At 39.4% G+C, this 27,710-nt stretch overlaps 2 protein-coding genes and 1 long non-coding RNA gene across 5 annotated transcripts in view; all 3 read right to left on the bottom strand.

The window, feature by feature from the left end:
* Positions 1 to 4,200, bottom strand: part of LOC131138702 (uncharacterized) — a 69,564-nt gene extending 65,364 nt beyond the window's left edge. Inside the window, exon 1 of the long non-coding RNA XR_009132125.1 lies at positions 1,838 to 4,200. This is a non-coding gene — a long non-coding RNA (uncharacterized LOC131138702). The remainder of the gene's footprint in view (positions 1 to 1,837) is intronic.
* Positions 4,201 to 8,212: 4,012 nt separating this feature from the next.
* On the bottom strand, positions 8,213 to 16,059 carry ndfip1l (Nedd4 family interacting protein 1, like). 2 transcript variants are annotated; one of them, XM_058088049.1, is made up of 8 exons: positions 15,877 to 16,059; positions 15,170 to 15,257; positions 13,955 to 14,085; positions 13,651 to 13,707; positions 13,238 to 13,325; positions 11,757 to 11,881; positions 11,529 to 11,595; positions 8,213 to 10,382 (listed from the first exon to the last, which is right to left on the bottom strand). In XM_058088049.1, the coding sequence occupies exons 1-8, from the start codon at positions 15,904 to 15,906 to the stop codon at positions 10,279 to 10,281; spliced, it is 690 nt and encodes a 229-aa protein (XP_057944032.1). In that variant the 5' UTR covers positions 15,907 to 16,059; the 3' UTR covers positions 8,213 to 10,278. The 2 variants fall into 2 exon arrangements, with proteins under 2 accessions (XP_057944032.1, XP_057944033.1); XM_058088050.1 differs by lacking the exon at positions 13,651 to 13,707 and having other exon boundaries at positions 8,633 to 10,382.
* A 444-nt stretch (positions 16,060 to 16,503) lies between these two features.
* Positions 16,504 to 27,552, bottom strand: endou2 (endonuclease, polyU-specific 2). 2 transcript variants are annotated; one of them, XM_058087145.1, is made up of 7 exons: positions 26,565 to 27,552; positions 24,303 to 24,507; positions 22,543 to 22,651; positions 19,172 to 19,293; positions 18,989 to 19,101; positions 17,636 to 17,789; positions 16,504 to 16,852 (listed from the first exon to the last, which is right to left on the bottom strand). In XM_058087145.1, exons 2-7 carry the CDS (start codon positions 24,402 to 24,404, stop codon positions 16,598 to 16,600), a joined length of 855 nt encoding a protein of 284 aa, XP_057943128.1. In that variant the 5' UTR covers positions 24,405 to 24,507; positions 26,565 to 27,552; the 3' UTR covers positions 16,504 to 16,597. The 2 variants fall into 2 exon arrangements, with proteins under 2 accessions (XP_057943128.1, XP_057943129.1); XM_058087146.1 differs by lacking the exons at positions 24,303 to 24,507; positions 26,565 to 27,552 and adding an exon at positions 23,217 to 23,850.
* Between the last annotated feature and the right edge of the window lie 158 nt (positions 27,553 to 27,710).

The following is a 27,710-nucleotide window of genomic DNA, read 5'->3' as shown; positions in this document are numbered from 1 at the left end:
GGCAGCGAGGCACCTCACAGATGGTTAGCAAATTACACCTTCATTACCTCTCCACTACGCTTCCTCTGGTCAGCGCCTTCACAATGACTCGCTGTTCCTGTCACATCTGCCAGCATGTTGGCCTGTGGCAATTAAAAGGAAGTAATAATAACCCCCCCCCCCACGGTTGTTTGTTTGTCGCTGAGCCTATTATACAATACGACTCTATCATTTGGACATGTATAAAGATGATAGAATCTTCTGTTTTCAAATCTATAACCTTGAGGTTTACTCACTGCACAAATAGATGATAATCTAATAACGACAAATTCAATGTGGAGAACCAATGTTCTACTCAGTTAACATCTTTGAACATGATCTTATCCCTTTACAGCAGGGGTCTCAAACACGCAGACACTAGTTTGAGGCCCTCGCCTTGATATGAAAGTTTGATATGGATGCTGTATGGTATCATGTACCCAGAAAAAATTATTACGTTTGATTCATGTTCATGTTAAAGGTTAAATAACTGTTAATAGTTATCCTCCCTATCCGTGTGGAAGTGGTAAGTTTTTGGCCTATTTAAGTTTAAAGGAAATAACTTGAAGGCTACCGTTTAGGTCGCTAGCTCTCTAGTTTGCGAGTTAGCATGTGTCTCAAGACCCTGCAGTTGCGCAATATGTTGTAAATAAAAAGAGTATAAATGTGACTATAGTCGTGTTTTGTCATGTCTACAGGGCTCTAATAATGCTTTGTTCATTTTAATAATTTGTCTACCCACCAACTATATGTGGTTTCTTAAGTTTTTATTATTTGCCGTTTTATTATTATTATTATTATATTTATTTATTACTGATTGATTGATTTTCTTTATTCTTGATTTGTTTATTTATTTTTCATCTAATTTTGTGCAGAAAAATAAAAAATAAGATATTTGAGAACAGTGGAATGTTTTATCAGAGCTTTTATTGTAGAAAATCTGAACCAAAAGCACTGAAAAAGTTTGTATATTTTTCTGTTTTTAATAAATGCGTTGTTTTTTTTTGGGGGGGGGGAAACCTGATGTGGCCCAGCCTTGCCCAGACCCTAGCTCCACTGGCCCCCAGGTAAATTGAGTTTGAGACCCCTGCTTTACAGCCCTGATATGCCATTTAAAAACAAAATCACATCTTGGTTTCCTTCCCCTTGAGAAATAAATGAAGTGAAAGCAGAAACACTGGATACAATGGCAGGTGTAGTACCGTAAACTAGTGTTGTATGGTTCAGTACTGAAATACTGAATTACAATACCAGCTCAAATTGATGTGATTTTTTAAAATTTTGTTTAAAATAGATAAAATGCATAAAATGGTTAAAGTAAATTAACATTTTCACACATTTATCGCGTGAAAATGCTCATTTTGTTTATTGTTTATCCATACTTGATCGCAATAAGTGAATTTCTGCAATTTAATATGAACAAATTGAGTATTTTCATAGTTACGGCATCAAAAAAAAACATTTTAAACATCATTTAGAGCCCCCTAGACATGAAATAACACCCAAATATATCACTTCTCCATGTGTATTACTCAATATAGTATATATAATCATAGAAGATAAGACATATACATAAATGACAGCGTGTTTCCAGGGGTGGCTATTGTCTCATCAATGTGTTGTAATGGCAGCTTCAAATGGCATTAGCCAATATAATGTAGTAGACATAATAAGAGTAAATAGCTGGACCTTCTGGAATGAATTAATGACGCTAAACAAAGTTCCACTGTAGTAGTAAACATGCTTAAAGATGAAGAATATTTCATTCTGTAAAGCACTGCTATACAAATAAAGTTGATTTGATTTGAATATAACTTACCAAATGTTGAAAAACAATCCTTTCCGTGAGTGTTACATGACACAAACGTTAGCAAAACAAGCTGTGAAGGTTCGTACATCCAGGAGAAAGTCATAGTACTAAATAGAACGTTATTAATTAGGCAAAAAGTCCTCATTTTAATTTCACACCTGTTGCTGCTATCGCAGGAAGTGAAGCAGATCACATGACAGGGGAATCAGGAAGTGTACTCAATCCAGGGGAGAAGAGGTGGTTGCCGTTCAAATTGAATACTTTGAGCTAAGAATTGCTTAATTGTAAGGTTTTTTTAATTAATATATATCTCAAATTAGAATTCTCATGAGTTGAGGTACAGTATATTTTAATTAATTTATGTGAAGTTTTAGTTAGAATGGGATATTACACCCACACCAGAAAATGGTACAGTCCAACTTTTGGGACCCTATAGGTCAGAGGTAGGGAACCTATGGCTCGGGAGCCAGGTAGGGCTCTTTTGATGACTGTATCTGGCTCTCAAGCATTTCTTACCACAATAAAAATGCATTTTTGCTAACATTTTAAAGTAAACCATCACAGAAATGACTGTTAAAAATAATATTAAAAATCAACAACTTTCTTATGCATTTTAATTCGTCCATCTATATTCTGCTGCAATACGGCCAACCTTTCCTGATGATATTTTCCAGGTCAAACACCAAAACTTGATTATTACTGGGTAATGCTGTAGTCTACCTCGGTCATTGAGATGTCAAAAAAACATGTAAATGTAAACTTTCCTCCTTTAGTCAAATAGCTAAAGCTGCAGAACCAAGCCTTCTGGTGAAGATGGCCAAAAGAATGAAATACGTGTACTGAATACGGTTCAAAACTATGCAGCAGCAGAAGTTGCATTAATGGCAGCAAGTGTGCTGGCCACACCCCATTGGCGTGGGGTAGTGTGCCTGGTCTACATAATTAGAGCCCATTATATCTAAAACTGTTGGTCTTACATAAAAATGCACACATTTTATTGCATTCAATGTTTAAAAAAATGTATATGGCTCTCACAGATACACATTTTAAAATATCTGGCCTTCATGGCTCTCTTAGTCAAAAAGGTTCCCGACCCCTGCTATAGGTTGTCCCTCTCCACAACACGATTTAAACATTGCGCCCTCACTCAATTGTATTTTTAATTAATTAAATTAGTTTAATTAATTAATTATTTTTTTAAATATGCATATTAATGGGGACCTATTATGTTTGTTCCACTTTTCTGAGCTATAAATGTACTTAGAATGTTGTATTCTCGTGTTAAACAATGGCAACATTTGCACATTTGCGCGGCGGTCTAGTGGTTAGACTAGTGGTGTGAGTGTGAATGGTTGTTTGTCTATATGTGTCATGTGATGGGCTGGCGACCAATCTAGGGTGTGCCCTGCCTCTCACCCTAAGACAGCTGGGATAGGCTCCAACACCCCCCGCGACCCTTTTTGTACTCAAAAGCGGTAGAAAATGAATGAATGAATGATTGGAAATGTGTTATTTTGGCATATGATCTTTTTATGTACGCCTTTATTCTGGTGTACCTAATGAGGTGTCCAAAGAAAAAGCGAAAAACAAGAGCAGCAGAAGAAGCATGGGGAGAAATTCCAAAAACATGCTAGGTTAATTGGCGACTCCAAATTGTCCATAGGTATGAATGTGAGTGTGAATGGTTGTTTGGTAAAGTGACTATGGGGGTGTTATTTCAAATTTAGAGGGCTCTAATGCTTGAAATGTATTGTAATGTAATGTATTTTTTTTTTAGTCAGGAACGGATATTTTCCTGAAACTTGGCTATGTTATTTTGCTGATTACTAAACCTTTTTTTCTGATGAAAGACGGGGGGCTGCACGGCGATCTAGTGGTTAGCATGCAGACCTCACAGCTAGGAGACCAGGGTTCAATTCCACCCTTGACTTTGCATGTTCTCCCCGTGCATGCGTGGGTTTTCTACGGGTACTCCGGTTTCCTCCCACATTCCAAAAACATGCTAGGTTAATTGCCGACTCCAAATTGTCCATAGGTATGAATGTGAGTGTGAATGGTCGTTGGTGAAGTGACGATGGGGGTGTTATTTCAAATTTAGAGGGCTCTAATGCTTGAAATGTATTTGTACTGTAATGTAATGCATTTTTCTCAATTTTTTAGTCAGGAACGGATATTTTCCTGAAACTTAGCTGTCATTTTGCTGATTACTAAAACCTGCGCGCGCGGCGGTCTAGTGGGTTATTTTGGCATATGATCTTTTTATGTACGCCTTTATTCTGGTGTACCTAATGAGGTGTCCAAAGAAAAAGCGAAACAGAAGAAGCAATTGTGGCCACAAGTCATCCACTGCAGCAGCATCAGGAGTGACAACGAAGAGAGAAGAGCGAGTGTGAGTCATACACAAAGCCCCTCCCCTCATCCCCCCCCCCCCGTCGTCGTCCATGTAGCCAGGTTACGTCCACCCTGACTCATTCATTCGTCGCTGCGCAGTCTTACGCCCACTTTTGCTTAAGTGGCTGCTGTGGGCCTTCATTCACAAAAGACACTCTCCATTCACAAAAAAAAAAAAAAAACGTGTCTTTCTACATCATGTGTATATGCACAGGGATGGACGCCCATGCATGATGGACCACTTCCTTATTTGGTGGTTCTTTCAGCCAAGGCCACCCACACTAGTAGCCACTGACTGACACACTAAATCAAACGGTCTGATGTGTGTGTGTGTTGATTTTTACCCACTTCCTCCTGGAGCTGCATCTTCATCCTCTCTGGTTAGCTCATCTCGAGACAGTCTGCTTCCCAGGCAGCTAATTATAGGCCACCTCCGTGTAGCCGTCATGCTGGGGCCCGGATGTGATTGTGTACTCTGTGTGCACACATTTGCGTTTTAAAATCATACATGTTATATGTCGTTTTTTTTTTCTCACCCATTTTTTTTTTGTGTTGCTCTCCAATAGATGCGTTTTGTGGACGCATACACAAGCCCAACCCCTCCCACACTGTACTGCAGCTCTGACTCATACAAGGTGGAGGCTGAGACAACCAGGGGTCTGATGACTGGCAAGGAGCGTGCACGCGCACACACGCGCACACACACACACACACACACATGCAACATATGTCCGTGGCTTCATATGTATGGACATCAAAAGAAAAATAACAATAATAATAAAGCACTGTAAGTAACACTCCAAGAGTAAAAAGAAGTTAGCTAATGCAGTCAATGATCGGTGGCAGCCCGCCACTGATACATTGGGACCGCCACAGATAAATTTGGCAATCAATTTAGCGATAGGGCTGCACGGCGGTCGAGTGGTTAGCGCGCAGACCTCACAGCTAGGAGACCAGGGTTCAATTCCACCCTTAAAAAAAAATCTTAATGCAGTTAATCATGGATTAAATTAATTAATCACGATTAATCACCTTTAGCCACTAGGTCTGGAATATGCACATTTTTACTGTACTCAACAGAAATAATTACATATAATATTAACACGGCGGACGAGGCCAACATGCAGGCCACACAGCTACGAACCTAGGTTCGATTCCACCCTTGGGCATCTCTGTGTGGCGTTTGCATGTTCTCCCCCGTGCATGCGTGAGTTTTCTCCGGGTACTCCGGTTTCCTCCCACATTCCAAAAACATGCTAGGTTAATTGGCGACTCCAAATTGTCCATAGGTATGAATGTGAGTGTGAATGGTTGTTGGTAAAGTGACTATGGGGGTGTTATTTCAAATTTAGAGGGCTCTAATGCTTGAAATGTATTTGTATTGTAATGTAATGTATTTTTCTCAATTTTTTAGTCAGGAACAGATATTTTCCTGAAACTTAGCTATGTTATTTTGCTGATTACTAAACCTTTTTTTTCTGATGAAAGACGGGGGGCTGCGCGGCGGTCTAATGGTTAGCGTGCAGACCTCACAGCTGGGAGACCAGGGTTCCTGCCCTGTGATTGGCTGGCCACCAGTCCAGGGTGTACCCCGCCTCTCGCCCGAAGACAGCTGGGATAGGCTCCAGCACCCCCGCGACTCTTGTGAGGAAAAAGCGGTAGAAAATGAATGAATGAATTTAGCAATACATTTTTTTTTACATTAAACGTTAGGTTGTCCTCGTTCAAAAACACATTCCAACTCGCGATGTAGCTTGTCGCTACAACAACGTACTGCAGATGGCATCGTAACACTGCTTCTTAACTCATTCGCTAGCTCCCAAAGATCTTTTGTTGTTTACGCGAGAGTCACAAAGAGGTGATGATGCAACTCTACAACAGAAGAGCTCATGTTTTGTTGGCTCTGTTGTTTGCTATGCACTACGAGCAGCGGCTGTCTCGTAAGTCCCTGCAGTGATCCTGTAGCCTCTGCTTTAGCACAATACAGCGGAAACAAATGACTATAGGGGTGTTATTTCACCTCTACAGGGCTCTAATAATGTTAAAAATGGTATTTAGAAAGGCATGAAGAAGGTTTCTAGGCTCTAACTATGAAGTGTATTGCTACTAATAATATCTACATATACTAAAACACTCTTAATTTTAAAGATGAAGCAACTTGTGAGGTTTTGGTTCTTACTGGAAATAAAAAAACAAGTTTAAAGTTTGAAGCTTTATGGTTTGTTCGACTTTGTTTTGGTTGTTAACACTCATTCAAGTGACAAAGTTAACTACTAAAACTGTTATTGTAATGCTACATGTATTTGGCTACAAGTGAAAAAATAAGCTAGGCTTTGTTCACCTTTTGAGACCAAAATTTCAGAGGGATTAAGTTCTTGGAACTAAATCTCCTGAGAATTTTTGCATCTGAAAACGTGTTTTGATTTTTTTGATGTCATTGACGGCAAAGAGGAAAAGTGTGATGATAACCATAGAACCTAAGTACTGGTTTATACGCATATTTTATGTGTTTATGTGGTATCCCATGTGCATTAATGTTTACGTATGATGACAATGGCCATAAATGGCATATTAAAAACATATTTGGCTTCATAATAAAGGTTGTGTTTGCCTGAGGAGGAAGCACAGCTGAGCTTGTTCTCATAAAGACAAGATGAAAGCCAGCAGTGGAAACGTTTCCCTTCCTGTTTTTTTTTTTTGTCTTGTCATAAGATGGAACACATTTGGACCATCTTGAAAAGAAGATGCTGATGGCTTCCTGTGTGACCTAGCAAGCGCTGATGACTAGCTCACCTGTATTACATCATTGCGGAGAGAAGAGAGGGGGGGGGGTGAGACTCCGCCTCCCCCTTCCTCCCTTCTCGCTGTCTCCTCCATCATGCGCCCTCCCTCCCTCCCTCCCCATCCTGGCGGTATGAGTCACAGACAGGTCCCTTGATACACTGCAGAAGCGTCATGTGACGTAGCCACCACCGCTCATTCATTCATTCATTCATTCATTCAGCAATTCTCCATTCATAAAAAAAAAAATCTAGCTCTTATCAAGTATATTGAAATAACATAAATATCCTTAGTGTATAGCAATGAGTGTGCTGCCGCACTTAGAAGGTTTTATTGTTGCCATGGTGACATCATGGTAGGTATGCAGCATGCATGGACTGAATGCCAACGGATTTGAGGGTAACTGAGCTGTCACACAGTAATAATATTACGTCTCAAATGTAATGTTATTGTGGCATTCAGCATGCTTTGCAGTGTTACATAACACACTCCGTAGGTACACGTGCACCGTGAAAATATTCATTCAACTATAGTATGATATATTGTAAATTTTCCTAATATTGCAACACCACTATAGTAAAATTAGGACATTTTTCCATACTCATTTATTCATTCATTTTCTACCGCTTATCCTCACGAGGGTCGCGGGGGGTGCTGGAGTCTATCCCAGCTGTCTTCAGGCAAGAGACGGGGTACACCCTGGACTGGTGGCCAGCCAATCACAGGGCACATATAGACAAACAACCATTCACACTCACATTCATACCTATGGACAATTTGGAATCGCCAATTAACCAGTGGCTAATAGTGTAAAAATAAAGAATTTATTTCAAGAAATGCTGCAAATGTTTTACAGATAGTATGAATGGCCTGCAAGAAAATAGATGTCACAAACAGCAATTCCACAACTTCACAGAGTGAACGATGATAGTACAATATTTCCTTTATGATATCATGATATGGTATCATAATTTTTGGACTATTAATATATTTAATATTTATTAATAATTATATTATAATTATATTATAATATTTATTAATATAATACAATTATATTTATACATACCTACGGACAATTTGGAGTCGCTAATTAACCTAGCATGTTTTTGGAATGTGGGAGGAAACCGGAGTACCCGGAGAAAACCCACGCATGCACGGGGAGAACATGCAAACTCCACACAGAGATGGCCGAGGGTGGAATTGAACTCGGGTCTCCTAGCTGTGTGGCCTGCGTGCTAACCACTCATCCTTTTTTCTGTAATTTTGATTCTTGAGGTAACAATTAATATTTTCGACTTTGTTTGTTTTTTCTTTCGGGTTTTTCCCTGAGTACCGGGTTGCCACAGCGTGTCTTTTAGGTCTTTGATTTTTGGCTTGAGCCCTTTATTTATTCTGGATGCCCTTCCTGATGAATATTGATAATGCTTACTAGTGGCGATTCGAACCTCCTAAGTCCAGATCAATAAAAAAATATATGTGTATATATATGAAATGGTTGTTTGTCTATTGGCTGGCCACCAGTCCAGGGTGTATCCCGTCTCTCGCCCGAAGACAGCTGGGATAGGCTCCAGCACCCCCGTGAACCTCATGAGGAAAAGCGGTAGAAAATGAATGAATATATATATATGAAACAAAATAGAAATAAAGGCAGATTGTATTGGGTTATACTGTGTACTTGTACCTAATGAAGTGTCCAGTGAGGGTACCCAATGGCGGTCAAAAGGATCATTAGATGTATACAATGTAACGCAATGATGTTAAAAGCACATTGCAGCTTTATTGTTGGTTTTTGTGAATGAACCGCATTCAAGTTCACCCTGGGGGGAGGGGATGGGAGGGGGGATACGGGGGACGTACCGTATGAATCACCACAACAAAGTGTTGGATGGGGGGGGTGCAGCGGACGGGGCGGGGGGAGGTTTGGTGATGTCATTGATGATGGTGGGGGAGTCAGTCGTGAGTCAACGACAAGTCGAAGAAGAGGAGGAAGAGGAGGGAGGGAGGGAGAGCACATGGGAAGGTGCATGGTGGCGCACCTGCTGTGTCTGAGCCGCGCTAACAGGCCGCACCGTGCATGACTCACCACCGCTTTATACACACACACACACACACACAGGCGTAGCATCATTTAAATGAGACACCTAAAACACATGACGTGCAATGGAGGGGAGGGGTCAGGATGACTCACGCATCAATGATAAGTCCCTCCCCCATCACCACACACAGGAAGCACATATCATTTGGATGCAGCTAACGTCCTCTCCTCATTTTACACACAATTTATGTCGGATAAATCTATATTACCACTTATATTCATCAGTAATGACATTTATTCAATAAAACTTAAATTTGCCTCATTTTCATACTTACCATAAATCAATAAAATTGCTTCTGGTAATGTCACACATTTGTGCAAGGATTTGTTGCTAGGCAGAAATGATGAGACTCAAGCACAGCTCTCCTTATAGGCCAATGACAAAACAGCTGTATAAACTCATACCAGTTAAACAATCAAAGATGTTGTGTATTACGCTGTAGGAATTTAATTTTCAACCAATGCCATTTTTTACATCATATAACTAACACTGAATAATATAACTAAATAAAAGTAAAAAAAATTAAGAATTATTCACCAAAAGATGACATCTGACGCTTTTACTCTCACGCTAACTTCCATTTCTGGTTCTGTGGTTATCTTCACCTCCATCAGCTGTGACATTACACAAAAAAAGAAAAAAAAAAACACTCGTTAACACCAAAAATAAGCATCATTTCCCACTTTTAATTCCCAAAGCGGTTTTGTGTTCTACACAAAAGAGCATGCCGAGTTGCTCCGTTTCAATATTTTCACTGATTGCTAAAATAACAGCAACTCATACAAACTGACTGATCAATCATAACGAGGCTAATTAAAGAGGTTAAAAGCAATAGCTCATGATTTTTATATTGTGTGAGCTCACCCGCGCACACGTCTCTATGTACAAATGATCTGGCCGTATATTTTACAAACAACACTGCCCTCTGGTGGCACTGGGCAGTGCATGCCAAGCGTATGCAATGACAGTAAATAAGGCAGAATACATCACTTCAGAAATCAGCAATCAGCACTTTTACAAGTCAACAATAACAAGGATTGTTTTGTAGATTTTACACCAAAAAGAGGACAAAAGAAGAAGCGTCCTCGTCGTGTCAAGCAGAGGAATGAATGTTACATTTCTGGGGGTGGGGTGGGGTGGGGTGGGGTGGGGGGGGGGTGTTGAAACGGTAGGATTTTAAGCTCAGTAGATGAAAAGGACTCGGGTGCGGGGCATCGTGGAGAAGGTGTCGGCCAGCTTGCGGATTCTGGTGTAGTTGATGAAGCCTCGGAGGAAGAGCAAGAAGCCTGGGGGTAAGAGACAAAATAGGATGAAAACAATCCATTTATTGTCTTAAAAGGGCAACTTTTTCATTGGTAAAGGGATGTTCAGCTGGAAATTACACACACACACACACACACACACAATATATATATATATATATATATATATATATATATATATATATATATATATATATATATATATATATATATATATATATATATATATATATATATATATATATATATATATATATATATATATATATATATATATATATATATATTTTTTTTTTTTTCCCCGTCATAAAGTCTTTTTTGTCAAAAATAAAATATATATATATTTTTTTTGTGTGTGTGTAATTTTTGTGTGTGTGTGTGTGTGTGTATATATATATATATATTCCCCCATCATAAAGTCTTTTTTTGTCAAAAAAAATATATATTTTGTGTGTGTGTGTGTAATTTGTGTGTGTGTATATATATATATATATATATTTTTTTTCCCCGTCATTAAGTCTTTTTTGTAAAAAAATAAATATATATCTATATATTTTTTTTGTGTGTGTGTAATTCTTGTGTGTCAATATATATATATTTTTTTTTTTTTTCTCCCCTGTCATAAAGTCTTTTTTTGTCAAACGAAAACTACTCCCAAAAAGTTGGGAATATTTGTATGCTGTTAATACCGTGCCAAAACCTCAAACACACAGTACCGGTTTCACTCCCTAATGATTCACAAGCAAACTTGGTGTGGTTTGCAAATACAAAACATCATTCACAAAATAATGCATTATGCTTTGCAAACAAATACATCCTGTTTTAGAAAAAAAAAGTACAGCATGCTTTAAAAAAACAAATACAACTTTCTTCCATTGCAAAAAATATCCTTCAAATTCAAACTAAAATCTTTCAAGGAGAAAAAAAAAATTCTACAACTACAAAAACCTGTCACATGACCTTTGCCAATCATTTTCATGTGTTTTTTGTTTTTATTGTGATCGTTAGTGTTATCGTTTTTTTCGTGATGCTTACACTAAGGATACCTTCAGTGTATATTTATGAATAAAATTAAAAATATACATTTCCAACTGATATATGGAATACCTAAAGAAATAATGACTTTGCATCATGCTGGTCTGATACAGGACAATAGTAATACATACTTACCCAACACTAGGAACACCCACCAAAGCCAGTACTGACCATCAAAGTAACCAGGAAAGTATGTGGAGAACTACAAACACAACAGGCACATGAAAATGGCCGGTTAGAGCAAATATGGACTTTGAGTATTACGCACAGAGCAGCCAACCACTACAGAAGATACACAAATGTTTGTGCACGCATAAAATAACACACACTTGTGTGTGTGTGTGTGTGTGTGTGTATGCATACCCTGACAATGAGGACCCATTTGATCAGGGACAGACCAAAGCCAGAAACAGCCCCATAGCGGCCAGCCGCGGAGGTTGTCAAACAGAAGGACAAGAAGAAACCGATCCAGTTGAACAGGAATGCCACTGAAAAAAAGAAAAAAAAAACAATAAGCATTATGGACCAAAAAACAACATATCCATAAGTTTAAGGTACCATCGTCTGGTGAAGGAAAGGCCTGAAAGTGTAAAGTAATGATTAACAAAGAAAAACAAAAGTCTATTTTCAAAAAAAGTTAATTTAAAGCTGATTTTGAAGTGGATATTTTATGGGACTCTATTCTTAACACAAATCCATAAAACGACAATAAATAAATTGTATGATGTACTTCAATGTACCTTTGTTATGAATCTTGGAAATAAACAAAAAAACTGGGGATCGCAATAGATGAAAATATGAGCTGGAAACCTCATATTACTAATATACAACATAAGGTGGCCAGAAATATTTCAGTATTGAACAAAGCAAAACTTGTTCTCAATCAGAAATCACTCCACACTCTTTATTGCTCTCTGGTTTGACCATATCTTACTTATTGTGTGGAAATATGGGCTAATACAAAAGCAATCTTCACTCGCTAAATGTACTGCAAAAAAGGTCAGTAGGGATAATTCATAATGCCGCCTACAGAGAAAATACTAACTCCTTATTTCTGAAAACACAAATACTTAAACTTGCTGATGTAGTTAATTTCCAAACAGCTAAAATAATGCATAAGGCTAAAAACAACCAATTAGCTAAAAATGTCATCCAATACTTCTCTACAAGAGAGGAGAAATATGATCTCAGGGAAGAACTACATTTGAAACACTTATATGCTAGGACTACGTTAAAAAGCCATAGCATTTCAGTATGTGGAATCCAACTATGGAATGGATTGAGTAAGGAAATCAAACAATGCACAACGATGAGCCAATTCAAGAAACAATACAAGCAGTTGATGTTTGCTACATACAAGGATGAAGAGTCTTGAACCAGTCATGATGTGCTATATATATATATATCACTATATTGACACTTACTATGGTACCCATTATGTCATTGGATGGTCATATCACCTCATACTTCGGTACAAGGTGCATTATTAAAAAAAAAAAAAAAAAAAAACAACCTTAAATTGTATTATGGAAAGCAGGAAGTGAACAAATATAACAGTTACTGATTGTAAAAGTACCAGATAGAGGGGTAGGATTTAATAAGCTTTGCTTCTTCCTACTCCTTTTGGACATGTGGAACTGGGAACTGATTATGTGATGCATTCAATTGTAATCTGATGCATGTTCAAATGAAATAAAACCATTACCATTACCAGTACTAAACCAATACCATTTTTGGATGCGAGTCTGGGTGTTGGAAAAAATAAAACCAAATGCAATTAGAATGGGATAAGTTAAGATAATAATTTACTTAATTTACATTTACTTAAGTAATTTTGGCCTTACTGAAGAAAGTGAGCATGAAGATGCCGTCGTTGCCTATCCTCAGCTGATCAGCATCTTCAAAATCGTCCCTGGCCACAAAGTCTTCATCCTTTCAGGAAAAAAAAGTGGAGAAAAAAAGAAATTTTAACTATATAAACATCAGCTGCTAAAATAATAAAAGCCATCTCGTACAAGGTAAATCGTATACAAGTACGACAACACACAAGCCACAAAAGAACCTAGTGAGCACATTGAATGGTCATCACAATGTCAAAAAGCCCGACGAGAACAACTTGCAAAGCAGATCAATAGAAAACACACATACAGTGTTACGTATATAGTATGTAGGGTGACATATGGAGGCACATACACTAAAACTAGAGGCAAAATACTATGCAGTACTGATCACAGACACGCACATTCTCCCAAGTTACCTCCAGTGAACTGCGAATTACATCGTCAAACGTCTCCAGACGCTCCCTGTGCTGAGGCTGCGGCGGCCGAGCGCCAAACGGCAGAGAAACACAACACCAAGCGATGAAAAACAGAGCGCCCAGCCACCACCCCCCTCATTACACACAGTGACCACTAGAGGTCACCGGTGGTTACTTCCGCTACATACAGTATCCAAAGCAAATGGTAGCTTTCCTTAACAGTTTGGTTCCGTTTGTATATAAGCTGATTCAGACAATGCTTCCTGCGCAACAGGAAGTCTTCAAGAGACAGCGGGTGACTCACTCTTGCGGTTACCAAGGGAACGGTAGTCTCAGCTTTGGTCCGCTCCGCTTCATCGTAGGAAGGTAGTGTGGTCGCCACGTTGTAGGACGGCGGCTTGGGGAAATTCCCGTCTTCCTTGTAGTCAAAGTAGGCTGAAGTATTAAAAATATCAATTAAAGTCAGATAAATCAATGTTTTGATATACCGTAAATTCCGGACTATACGCCGCTACTTTTTTCCCCAAAACTTTCAACCCTGCGGCTTATTCAGTGATGCGGCCAATTTATGTAATTTTTCTCGGCCAATTTATGTAACTTTTCTAACGGCCGCCAGGGGGCTCTCGGGTAGAAAAGGTAAGATTAAGACCGGTGGAATATATGCGTCAAGGAAGACTGCAACTTCTTGTCTTGTGTATAAATTAAATTAGCGTGAACATACCCTCATCGTGGAAAATGCAAAAAGAAAGGCATATGACGTAGCTTTCAAGCTAAAAGCAATCGAGCTGTCCGATAAAGAAGAAAACCTGCTGCATGTAAACTTGGCATAAACGAATCGATGGTGAGACGCTGGAAAACGGCAGCGGGGAACGAACTTGGAACAATGTAAAAAAGACGAAAAAAGCTTTCAGAGGTAATAAAAGCAGGTGGCCGCTATTGTGTTGCTGGCGTGTTGTTACCATGTTGCTACCGTTTTACTGCTGCGTCACAGGCACCGTTTGTGAAGAAAGTGATATTATTATTATTATTGTTAAGTTATATTATTAAAACTTTGAAAACTCTCTCTGTGTACCGTCTTTCTTTGTAAATATGTTTACACGTTTTAATGTGGGCACATGCGGCTTATATATGTACAAAAATCGGTTTTCCTCTAAAAATGTAGTGGGTGGGGCTTATAATCAGGTACGCTCTGTAGTCCGGAAATTACGGTAAATTTTAAGGGCACCACACAAACAGTGGTCACTCTATTTTCATATGTATGCTCTTCACGCACTTTGTTGTGAAATATTACTATGTGGGCACTCAGTTAAAACATTGATGCACCCCTGCTTTATGCAGTGAACAGATGGTATCTGTAAAGCTGACCTTCATGGTACAGTTTAAAAAAAAAAAAGTGCTGCCTTGTGGAACTTTTTCCTATTCCTTCACGGACATGTTGTACATGACGTTCGTCAATGTAAAGTGATAATCAATGAATAAAACAATAAACCATATTGAGCAACTTTCCTTGCGGTCTTACCAGCATTGTCCTCTGTGATGCTGCTATATGGAGGTGGGGCGTCAGCAGCTACCTGTGAAGTCCCATCAGCATCATCCACATTGGGAAGCTGGAAAAAAAAAAGACATGACTAATCGAAGAAGGAACATCGTAGTAACTTCCTGGTTTATTGGTCATGAATGGTCAATATTAAACATGTGTGATCCATACGACTCAGTGTATTTCTACACTGCAACTATTATATTTAACATATTCAATACTTCTTGGGACTTAATTCATCAAAAATGTGCAATGAATGGCCACTCTTACGTTATGCTTGCCATGTAGCCAACAAGCAAAGGCTAGGCTAGGCTAGTTGAACTAGCCTACAGTTTGAGTTGCATTTACTAACACGTTAAAAAAAAACATTTTAGCTAGCTGGTTTATCTGGCCGCCATTTTATACATTACACATATCAACACTTTCACAGCTTGAAGCGGGAAGTGGAGCTAGGAAGTTAGCATGCTAACTTAGGCTGCCACGTCCAGAGGTTACAACCATGTAAATATATAATACTGTTGTATTATATATTGGGACGCGTTATACGATATACGAGAGTGTCAATGCGCCTTTATGTAAGTTAATTAGCGCCGAACAAACAAAAAAAAGTGTTGCCCATCGTAACCGTGTGCAATGTTAAGTACTTAGCGTCAGGTGGCCATTAGAGGTGTGGAAAGAATATACAATACCTGCTGATATCTGGCGCTCGGCTCAGCCATTCCGACTTGAACGGCTTTTAAAAGAAGCAACAATAGAGAAGCGAGACAACGCTCAAGACGCCAGCTTGAAGAAAATTATGTAACAGTGGAAACTGTCAAGTCAACCCCCGTCACTGAACGTTTGCTTTTACGTGCACGGCATGTATTAGTCAAGGTAGCGAAAGCGAAGGTAGACTACTTCCGGTTTTGGTGCTTGAGTAAACTAAAAGTTGTCTGGAATTACATCACAGATTACAATATTTGACACAATTCAAAATACATATTATGATACAATCTAAACGATTTGAACACCTTATTGTTCAGTTGTTACGGAAAGATGCATTGTCATAACACACAATGTTTATTTTATTTTGAAATAACTCGGATGCGTATTTCTTTTTCCTTTTACTTGACGCTCATGAAGCCTTGTCATTGACGTCACCCGTCACAACAAACCCCCCACGCCCCCTTCGGAACAGCGATAAAGATGCTTGCAGATTATTAAAAAGCCTGTGGGTTTCGTGTTCCCTCCCTTTGGAACCTAAAATGAATGAATGAATTTGAAAGTACTTGATTAAATGTGCAAATATAAGAAAAAACATGCATGTAATGAGGTATTGTAAGGTTTTATTGCATCTTCATGTAAAATAAAAAGACAACAACAGTACCTGTACATTTTTTGCATGCAAGCTCAAGCTATAAATTGACATTCTTAGGTGTTGTTCTGGTACTTAAGGAGCACAGGGTAAGTGGTCCCTATGTGCTTTTGGTTGTAGTGGTGGCAGACAATCTCCACGTCATAGAAACTGAACTGGACTTTGACACGCTCGTTGGGCGAGGTGAGGAAACACAGAGTGTACAGGGCGAACTCAAACTCTGGACTGACGCCGATGAAGATGCTGCCCTTGGGCTTGATGCCGTTCTTCCAGCTGAACTGCAGAGCCAAAATGTGCTTGTTCTCATCGGGCTGTAGGAAAGGTAAACACAGAGGTTTGGTGGGTGTAAATATGCATACCGCATAATTTGGCCAAATGTGGCCCGCAGGACACTAGTTTGAGACCCCCGCCTTGAAAGTTTAATGTTAGTGCGGCCCGTGCAAGTTTGATATGGATGCTGTATGGTATCATGTACCCAGAAAAAATTATTACGTTTGATTCATGTTCATGTTAAAGGTTAAATAACTGTTAATAGTTATCCTCCCTATCCGTGTGGAAGTGGTAAGTTTTTGGCTATTTAAGTTTAAAGGAAATAACTTGAAGGCTACCGTTTAGGTCGCTAGCTCTCTAGTTTGCGAGTTAGCATGTGTCACAAGACCCTGCAGTTGCGCAATATGTTGTAAATAAAAACAGTATAAATGTGACTATAGTCGTGTTTTGTCATGTCTACAGGGCTCACAAAGGTTGAGAGGTGGGCTACACCCTGGACTGGTGGCCAGCCAATCACAGGGCACATATAGACAAACAACCATTCACACTCACATTCGTACCTATGGACAATTTGGAGTTGCTAATTAACCTAGCATGTTTTTGGAATGTGGGAGGAAACCGGAGTGACTAATGTTTACATTTTTTGATCATTTCAAACATTCAGTGTGACAAACATGCAACAAAAAAAATCAGAAATCAGAAACACTTTATACATGTAGGACGTTGACAATTGCCTTCAACACAACAGGAAGTGAGTCTTCACACCCGTGTCTCGGTATTATTGAATCCGTATTCACCCGAGTGGAGTTTACAGAGTACAGTACCTGCGGTGAGTTTGCATTGACGCTGTATCCTTTATAGTCGATGTGTCCCAGCTTCTCTTGCAGGTAGAGCTGGATCCAGTTGTGAAAGCCAATAACCGTTCTTCCTCCTCTGGTTTCTCCAACAAAGACGTGTTCAAACCCTGAGGAGTCCGGCCTGGCCGATAGAGGGCAGAAAAATTATCCTTTTGTAATTTGATTGTGTTGGGGCAGCACGGCGGTCGAGTGGTTAGCGCGCAGACCTCACAGCTAGGAGACCAGGGTTCAATTCCACCCTCGGCCATCTCTGTGTGGAGTTTGCATGTTCTCCCCGTGCATGCGTGGGTTTTCTCCGGGTACTGAATAAATTAATGAATATTGCCAAAAAATAAATGTATAAAAACACTGACATTACATATATAATAATTTTAAAAAATACTTAAAATATTAATTTAGATGTATTTTGATTTCTATTCGTTTACTTATTTTTATTATATTTTTTAAATATGAAAAATAATTTTATTACTGGGCTCCTCCCACATTCCAAAAACATGCTGGGTTAATTGGCGACTCCAAATTGTCCATAGGTGTGAATGTGAGTGTGAATGGTTGTTTGTCTATATGTGCCTTGTGATTGGCTGGCCACTAGTCCAGGGTGTACACCGCCTCTTGCCCAAATCCCGTGAACTGGGATAGGCTCCAGCACCCCCCTCAACCTTCGTGAGGATAAGCGGTAGAAAATGAATGAATAAATTAATGAATATTACCAAAAAATAAATGTATAAAAACACTGACATTACATATATACTAATTAAAAAAAATACTTAAAATATTAATTTAGATGTATTTTGATTTCTATTAGTTTACTTATTTTTATTACATTTTTTAAATATGAAAAATAACTTTATTACTGGGCTCCTCCCACATTCCAAAACATGCTAGGCTAATTGGCGACTTCAAATTGTCCATAGGTATGAATGTGAATGTGAATGGTTGTTTGTCTATATGTGCCCTGTGATTGGCTGGTGACCAGTTCAGGGTGTACCCCGCCTCTCACTAGAAGACAGCTGGGATAGGCTCCAGCACCCCCGCGACCCTCGTGAGGAAAAAGCGGTAGAAAATGAATTAATGAATGAATTTGATTGTGGTCAGCTTCCAGCATCTACCTCTGCATGCGCTGTAGAATGTTGCTAGCGCTTGTGCTAGCGGTTTGCTGTTGCCGCCGTGTTGTGAGAGTACAAAACACTGGTTCATGGAGACAGTTACATTTTCCTACCTCTGGTTCCCACCATGGCTTACAGTTGCCATGGTGGTGCAAGATTCCACTTAGTGAAACAACATGATATATTTCTGGGTGCTGTGCCAGATTGCACCCACCTGCTGGATCCTCTCCTTGCATAGAGTTCAAACCAGATCCTGTAGAGCTGCTCCTTAAACTGCGTCATATCTTGTGGAGAGAGCTTCTTCTCTACGAGGTATTTATGAGCTATCTGAAAGAAATTACATCAGAGTTACAACGCTGGTTTGTAACATAGAAGAGACATGATCCCGACTCTGTACCTTCATAGTGGGAGTTTGAACAATGGAGTCCAGGAATTTGTGGTTCTCTGCCACTTCCTCTGGAGTCACAATTTCTGGCTCTCCGGTGTCACTCTCATAGTTATCCAACAAGGAGATAAAGGCTGCGGATGGAAAAAAAAACAAAAAACTCACTCACAAATTGCAAGAGTGCTATGAATAAATCAAACCTCGACAAATGAAGGCAGAATATTTAAAATGAGTGGTGACCAAAAATAGAACAGGCTATGTTTTACAATAAGGTACAAAAATACAGTGGCTACGCAAGAACCAATGAGGAACTCATGACTGAGAGACATACATTTAGAATAGTTGCTGAGCAACTACTGAAGAACTAATGAGTAGAGTAGTTACAGAGGAACAAAGGACCTTGGCACATATTTTGAGTAGTTACTGAGGAACTACTACATAATTAATAAGGAATTAAGGACAGACACATACATTTGTAGTACTGGCCGAGGAACTACTGAATAACTAATTATTAGAGTCGTTTATTATAGTCGTCAAATTTAGAGTAGTTACTGAGATCTACTAAAGAACCAACAAGTAACTAATGAGTAGAGTAGTTACTGAGGAACTAAGGCACATGCATTTAGAGTAGTTCCTAAGGAACACCTGACTGAGACACAAATTTAGAGTAGTTACTGAGGATCCACTAAAGAACTAACAAGTAACTAATGGGTAGAGTAGTTACCAAGGAACTAATGCACATACATTTAGAGTAGTTACTGAGGATCTACTAAAGAACTAACAAGTAACTAATGGGTAGAGTAGTTACCGAGGAACTAATGCATACATTTAGAGTAGTTGCTAAGGAACAACTGACTGAGACACATATTTAGAGTAGTTACTGAGATCTACTAAAGAACCAACAAGTAACTAATGAGTAGAGTAGTGACAGAGGAACTAAGGCACATACATTTAGAGTAGTTGCTAGGGAACAAATGACTGAGATACAAATGTAAAGCAGTTACTGAGGAGCTACTAAAGAACTAACAAGTGACTAATGGGTAGAGTAGTTACCGAGGAACAAAGGCACATACATTTAGAGTAGTTGCTAGGGAACAAATGACTGAGGCACAAATGTAAAGTAGTTACTGAGGAGCTACTAAAGAACCAACAAGTGACTAATTAGTAAAGTAGTTACTAAGGAACAAAGGCACATACATTTAGAGTAGTTGCCAGGGAATTCATGACAGACTCAAATTTAGAGTACTTACCGATGAACTAATACAGAAATAATGAAGAATTAATCCCAGACATGTACATTTGAGTAAAGTAGTTACTGAGGAACTAAGGCACATACATTTAGAGTAGTTGCTAAGGAACACCTGACTGAGACACAAATTTAGAGTAGTTACTGAGGATCTACTAAAGAACCAACAAGTAACTAATGAGTAGAGTAGTTACAGAGGAACCAAGGCACATAAATTTAGAGTAGTTGCAAGGGAACAAATGACTGAGACACACATTTAGAGTAGTTACTGATATCTACTAAAGAACCAACAAGTGACTAATTAGTAGAGTAGTTACAGAGGAACCAAGGCACATACATTTAGAGTAGTTGCTAGGGAACAAATGACTGAGACACACATTTAGAGTAGTTACTGATATCTACTAAAGAACCAACAAGTGACTAATTAGTAGAGTAGTTACAGAGGAACTAAGGCACATGCATTTAGAGTAGTTGCTAAGGAACACCTGACAGACACAAATTTAGAGTAGTTACTGAGGATCTACTAAAGAACCAACAAGTGACTAATGGGTAGAGTAGTTACCGAGGAACTAAGGCACATGCATTTAGAGTAGCTGCTAAGGAACACCTGACTGAGACACAAATTTAGAGTAGTTACTGAGGATCTACTAAAGAACCAACAAGTAACTAATGAGAAGAGTAGTTACCAAGGAACTAAGGCACATGCATTTAGAGTAGTTGTTAGGGAACAAATGACTGAGACACAAATGTAAAGTAGTTACTGAGGATCTACTAAAGAACTAACAAGTAACTAATGAGTAGAGTAGTTACCGAGGAACTAAGGCACATGCATTTAGAGTAGTTGCTAGGGAACACCTGACTGAGACACAAATTTAGAATAGTTACTGATATCTACTAAAGAACCAACACGTGACTAATTAGTAGAGTAGTTACAGAGGAACTAAGGCACATACATTTAGAGTAGTTGCTAGGGAACAAATTTAGAGAGTAGTTACTGAGGATCTACTAAAGAACTAGCGAGGAATTAATAACAGACATACATTTAGAGTAGTTGCTGAAGAACTAATGGGGAACTAATGAGTAGAGTAGTTACCTACCACGTTTAAGCTCCAAAAGTGTTCAAATTTCATAAAATTCAAAGTGTAACTTTCAACTTTTCAACTTGTTGAAAGATAAGAAGGAAGGAAGGAATGAATGAAGGAAGGAAGGCCTTCAAAGCACATCTCAACACTTCCTGGTCATGTGACAGAAGGAGAGCGCAGCATGCTTCACATGCACCCTGGTGAACTCTGTGTGCTCTGTGCTTACACAACATGCTACCGTTCGTCATAAGGAGATTAGGGGTGGATCAAAAAAAGCTTTGCTGTGACGAGGAGGCGGAGTTAAAAGGGGGCGGGGGGTCAACACTGGTGCATCTTGTACAGTGTCTATTTTAGCAGCTATTGCGATGACGCTAACGTACACGTAATGAGAGAAACCTCTAGAACAGGGGTCTCAAACTCGCGGCCCGCGGGCCAAATGCGGCCCGCAGGACGCTAGTTTGAGGCCCCCGCCGAGTTTGATATGGATGCCATATGGTTTCATGAACCCAGAAATGACAGCTTAAAGCTGTGTGCACACACTGCACACAATTGACGCAATTTTGCCCTGCCCATACGCAAGCGAACGAGCCCGCCTGTTTTGCTTTTTCTCTCATCATCCATGACTGAGATCAAAACACTGAAAAGCCTGATGCGGCCCAGCCTCACCCAGACCCTAGCTCCAGTGGCCCCCAAGTAAATTGACTTTGAGATCCCTGCTCTAGAAAACATCACTACGTGGCAGTATCAGGGTGGGCTGATCTGACAAATCCTTAAGTAAAATTTATCAAATGTAGAATTGTACAAAAGTAGCAAGCATCTGTTGAAATGCGATGGAAAAATCAGCACCCGGAACACAGAGGTAGGTTTGATAGCAAGGTGTGTGTAAAGCTTCCAATAATGCCTTGCACACTGCCGCTTCCATATTAACTGTATTATCATTCAAAGTAGTGATGCCATAGTTCACAGACTGATTGGCAACGTGAAATCTCATCACATTTTCATTTCCCACAATTAGGTTTTTTACATTAAAAACAACAAATAAATAAATCACTCACCTAAAAAAGTCTCCTTTTGGAAAATATTCTCGTCCACAAATTTAAAGAGAGGATATCCTGCTCCATCGTTGTTGTCGTCATTGATGGCCATGTTGTCTCCAGCTTTGCCCTACAAACAATCACATAGTGTAAACAAGACAAAGACAAATGGAAAAACCAAGTGGATATGTTGCCGCCTCTGAGCAGGCTTTGATACACCTCTTAAAATATGTATATAAAATAATAGTTTTTCTTCAATGAATAGGCTAGCACAGGGGTCTCAAACACGCGGACACTAGTTTGAGGCCCCCGCCTTGATATGAAAGTTTAATGTTAGTGCGGCCCGCGCAAGTTTGATATGGATGCTGTATGGTAACATGTACCCAGAAAAAATTATTACGTTTGATTCATGTTCATGTTAAAGGTTAAATAACTGTTAATAGTTATCCTCCCTATCCGTGTGGAAGTGGTAAGTTTTTGGCTATTTAAGTTTAAAGGAAATAACTTGAAGGTTACCGTTTAGGTCGCTAGCTCTCTAGTTTGCGAGTTAGCATGTGTCTCAAGACCCTGCAGTTGCGCAATATGTTGTAAATAAAAAGAGGATAAATGTGACTATAGTCGTGTTTTGTCATGTCTACAGGGCTCTAATAATGCTTTGTTCATTTTAATCTGAAAAAAATAATTTGTCTACCCACCAACTATATGTGGTTTCTTAAGGAGTAGAGTTTATGTAGTACTGAAGTCCTACATAATCTGATATACACTTGTCCATTTATTATTTTAGTCACTGTTTAGTGCCCATTGCCTCTACTGTAGCTAACATTAGCTAGCTACAGTTTGCTAATGACAGTTAGCTAATAGCTGAGGAAGCCCAACATCAACAACAGTAATATAGAGAAGACAGTATTACTGATGCCTCATAATTATTGAGAGTAGTACTGTAGTCCTACATAATCTGATATACACTTGTCCATTTATTATTTTTAGTCACTGTTTAGTGCTCATTGGCTCTACTGTAGCTAACATTAGCTACAGTTTGCTAATGACAGTTGGCTAATAGCTGAGCAAGCCTAACATCAACAACAGTAATATAGAGTAATGTTAGTAGTGTTAAGTTGCTGTGTGATGAGTTTAAAGTTTGTAAGAAGAAACTGTGAGTATATTGTGTTTATATTATATATAGTATATTGAGTAACGGGCGGAACGGCTGTCAAGTGGTTAGCGTGCAGACCTCACAGCTAGGAGACCAGGGTTCAATTCCACCCTTGGCCATCTCTGTGTGGAGTTTGCATGTTCTCCCCGTGCATGCATGGGTTTTCTCCGGGTACTCCGGTTTCCTCCCACATTCCGAAAACATGCTAGGTTAATTGGAGACTCCAAATTGTCCATAGGTATGAATGTGAGTGTGATTGGCTGGCCACCAGTCCAGGGTGTACCCCGCCTCTCGCCCGAAGACAGCTGGGATAGGCTCCAACCCCCCACGTGACCCTAGTGAAGATAAGTGGTAGTAAAATGAATGAACGAGTCATTTGAGTGTTAAGTTGGTGTGTGATGAATTTAGTGCTGTTAGTAATGTGAGGAAAAGCGGTAGAAAATGAATGAATGAATGAATGAATAGTGCCCAGTAGCTTCTTGGAGCCACGCCATGAGGGAACCAACACAGCTCATTAGCATTAAAGCTACAAACACTCACTAGTAGCGTGTTTCCAGTAGTGCTTTCTAATAACCCTTTCCAATTCCAACATTCAAGGTTTGATTTCGATTAAAAGTGCGTGGCGCACCTGCAGAGAGATCCTGTAGTCCTTCCCGGGTCGTAGTCTGTTGACGTCGTTGTCCCATAGTTCCTGCACCATGGCCGACAGCTCTCGTTCAGTCTGAATCATGATACGGCCGCTCGGCTTTCTCTTCTCCCGCTTAAGAGACGACGGAGCTACAGGCGCGCTTCTCAGATACGGAATTGTTAAAAATAAAACGTTTGTTGTATACCTGTGAAGAAAAAAACGCAATGAATATTATTATTGAACAAATGAAAGGTGGCTCATACATTCTCCGATAGAGATGTACCTAAACACTAAATAAACCACTCCACATCCACGATACTTATAGGTTATCATGATACTGGGTCTGATACCAGACAAACCATGTGATGATCTTATTATCACATACTATTTAATCATGAGCTTATTATCACGTACTATTTAATCAAAAGACCATTTTGTTTCCAGAAAATGTTCAGTTTATTACATGTATTATATCTAAACAGTGTAAACACAATAATTGCAAAAAAATATTTCAACAATAATATTTTATCAACAGTCTTATCTTATCAATGTCTGACAATTAAAAGTTCCATTAATCAAGTTTGGGTTTTTTGGTGACTGGAGAAGCACTAGGCACTAAGCACTCGTGAGCTGTTCTCTGATTGGTTGTTTCACGGGCACGATACCAGAGCAGCGCGGTCTGAGTGGACAGCTACGGGGGGCTGATACTGGACATGGTTAAAAACTCTATATTTTATCAGTATCACTGCCCTGGGCTTTGAGGCAGTATCATTTCGGCCTTTTCCCGTATCATTCATGGGCGCTTTCTAGGGTTCAGGGACAATTAATACTGTAGCATGTGATAATGATAAAATATAGAGTTTTTAACCATGTCCAGTATCAACTCCCGTAGCTGTCCACTCAGAGCGCGCTGCTCTGGTATCGTGCCCCGTGAAACAACCAATCAGAGAACAGCGCACGAGCGTGAACACACAGCGTTTGTTTTGCTGCCGTCTGTGCTCTGTCAACATGTCAGCGGTTGACACTCCCGGCGAAAGACAAATAGGGAAAATATCAAACATAATATTAGAAATGGAATGTTTTATCACCATTAATGAGGAGGACATTCTTGAAATGATCGAAAAAACTAAAAATGCAAATACAGTAAACCTCGGATATATCGGATTCAATTGTTCCCACTGGTTTTGTCCGATATAAGCGAAATCCGTTATATGCGTATACCGGAAAATGTCCGTTTTACGCATATATTGGATTTATATCCGGTATATGCGTAAATCTGATTTTATCCGTTATAAAAAGGCACTTCCTTGACTATGTTTCCAATGTACCTGGACTGGGCAATGAAAAGAGACGTAAGGTAATGAGAATTTAACTTTATTGGACTCTGAGCATAACAAATTGTTAATTAAGCTAGGCCCTGTTACGCCCGTCAGGCCTACGTTATTTCCAATAGTGAGGTTAAGATCTCATTCACTGCTGTGCTAGTATTATTGACGTCACTCACTTTTATATTTGTCCTAAATCTGGAGCCAGGAGAAAGACAATAGCCAGTGACATCAACAAGATTAGCATAACGATGCGGCCATTCGATATATGCGAGGGAAATTTAATGGTTTGGAACGGGACTGGAGATTTTGTCCGAAATAGGCGAAATCCGTTATAAAAAATCCGATATATGCAATGAATTTTTATTGGAAATGCATTACAGAAAAATCGGTTCTTTTTTATCTGTCCGTTGTGAGCGAATTTCCGATATATCCGATTCCGATATATCCGAGGTTTACTGTACAAGTCGGAAAACCAAGAGCGACCTCAAGCTTTTTTCTGAATGGTTCATCAACTGCAAGAACGAACGAAGACTGGTAGAAAGTATTCCCCCCGCCTGAGTTAGACAAATACGTGTCTATGTTTATTTTATCAATCGGAAAAGAAAATGGGAATGAATACGAGCCTGATTCTCTCAAAATCAAAATTCAACTCTCTGTTACGTTTACATAATGGAAAAACGAAAGCTAAACTTCCTGTGTTTACACTGTTTAGGTATAATACATGTAATAAACTGGAAACAAAATGGTCTTTTGATTAAATAGTATGTGATAATAAGATCATCACATGGTTTGGTCTGGTATCAGGCCAGGTATCATGCACCCAAGTGTCAGTATCAGCCCGAGACCGAAGGTTATAACTTATAATTACGGACTGATGACTCCCTCATGACCCTTTGATTCCCTGCTGGGTGGCATCCCATGATCCATCACTGACCTCTCTCCCGTGGGGAGCGCTGTCCTGCTTCACAGAGGACGACAGAAGACCGGGTGATGGTCCAAAGGCGCCGTTGATCCTGGTGATGCTGGTGATGATTCCCTGTGGTTAGTGAGAGTAGGTGTCTTTAGGGCAGTCAGTCAGCCTGTGTGGAGAAAGACAGGGGCTGGACAAGAGGGGCGGGGGGGACAGGAGAGAGGGGGGCCATTTTAAAGGGTTATCCCCTGTCAGCAACTCTAGCCAAAAGGGATTACACAATGTTGTCGTCTCTTTTCAATCTCAGGCTAAAAACGTGCGCCTCTTTTGTTTCTTTAGTATTTCATTGTTTCTCCCGCTGGTGTCACACGGCACCGCTACCTGGATTACAACCTAAATATGGGTCACGCCGCAGGTTACAAGACGCCTCTGTGCAAGAGAGGAGGGCCCCGGGTACGTTCTCGTAAAGCTACACAATCGTGTCATCGTGGGTCATCAAATCGTCCGTTTGGGTGACTGGCCCTTTTAGATGCACTAACAAATGATAAATTAATGTTTGGTTAAAGTACTATATGTTCTTAATAATATACATTTTACATCAGGGGTCTCAAACACACGGCCCGCAGGCCAAATGTGGCCCGCAGGACACTAGTTTGAGGCCCCGGCCTTGAGTTGAATGTTAGTGCGGTCCGCGCAAGTTTGATATGGATGCTGTATGGTATCATGTACCCAGAAAAAATTATTACGTTTGATTAATGTTCATGTTAAAGGTTAAATAACTGTTAATAGTTAGTACCTATCCTAGTACCTATCCGTGTGGAAGTGGTAAGTTTTTGGGCTATTTAAGTTTAAAGGAAATAACTTGAAGGCTACTGTTTAGGTCGCTAGCTCTCTAGTTTGCGAGTTAGCATGTGTCTCAAGACCCTGCAGTTGCGCAATATGTTGTATTTAGTATTTATAGTTTTTATTATTTGCCGTTTTATTAATAGTTTTAAATTAAAAGTTAAATTAAAATTAGTTAAATTAAAAGTTAAATTAAATTAAAAATACATTTACAAGTTGCACATAAATAATAAGCTTACAAGAAAAAAAGTCGTAAATTCTCAATGACAATAAGTTGCATATTTATGAGAATCCTGTTGTAAATTTAGCACAAAAAGTAAAAACATT

The sequence above is a fragment of the Doryrhamphus excisus genome, chromosome 11, assembly GCF_030265055.1.
Source record: "Doryrhamphus excisus isolate RoL2022-K1 chromosome 11, RoL_Dexc_1.0, whole genome shotgun sequence".
NCBI lineage: Eukaryota > Metazoa > Chordata > Actinopteri > Syngnathiformes > Syngnathidae > Doryrhamphus > Doryrhamphus excisus.
This window is presented reverse-complemented; position numbering and strand designations above follow the sequence as displayed.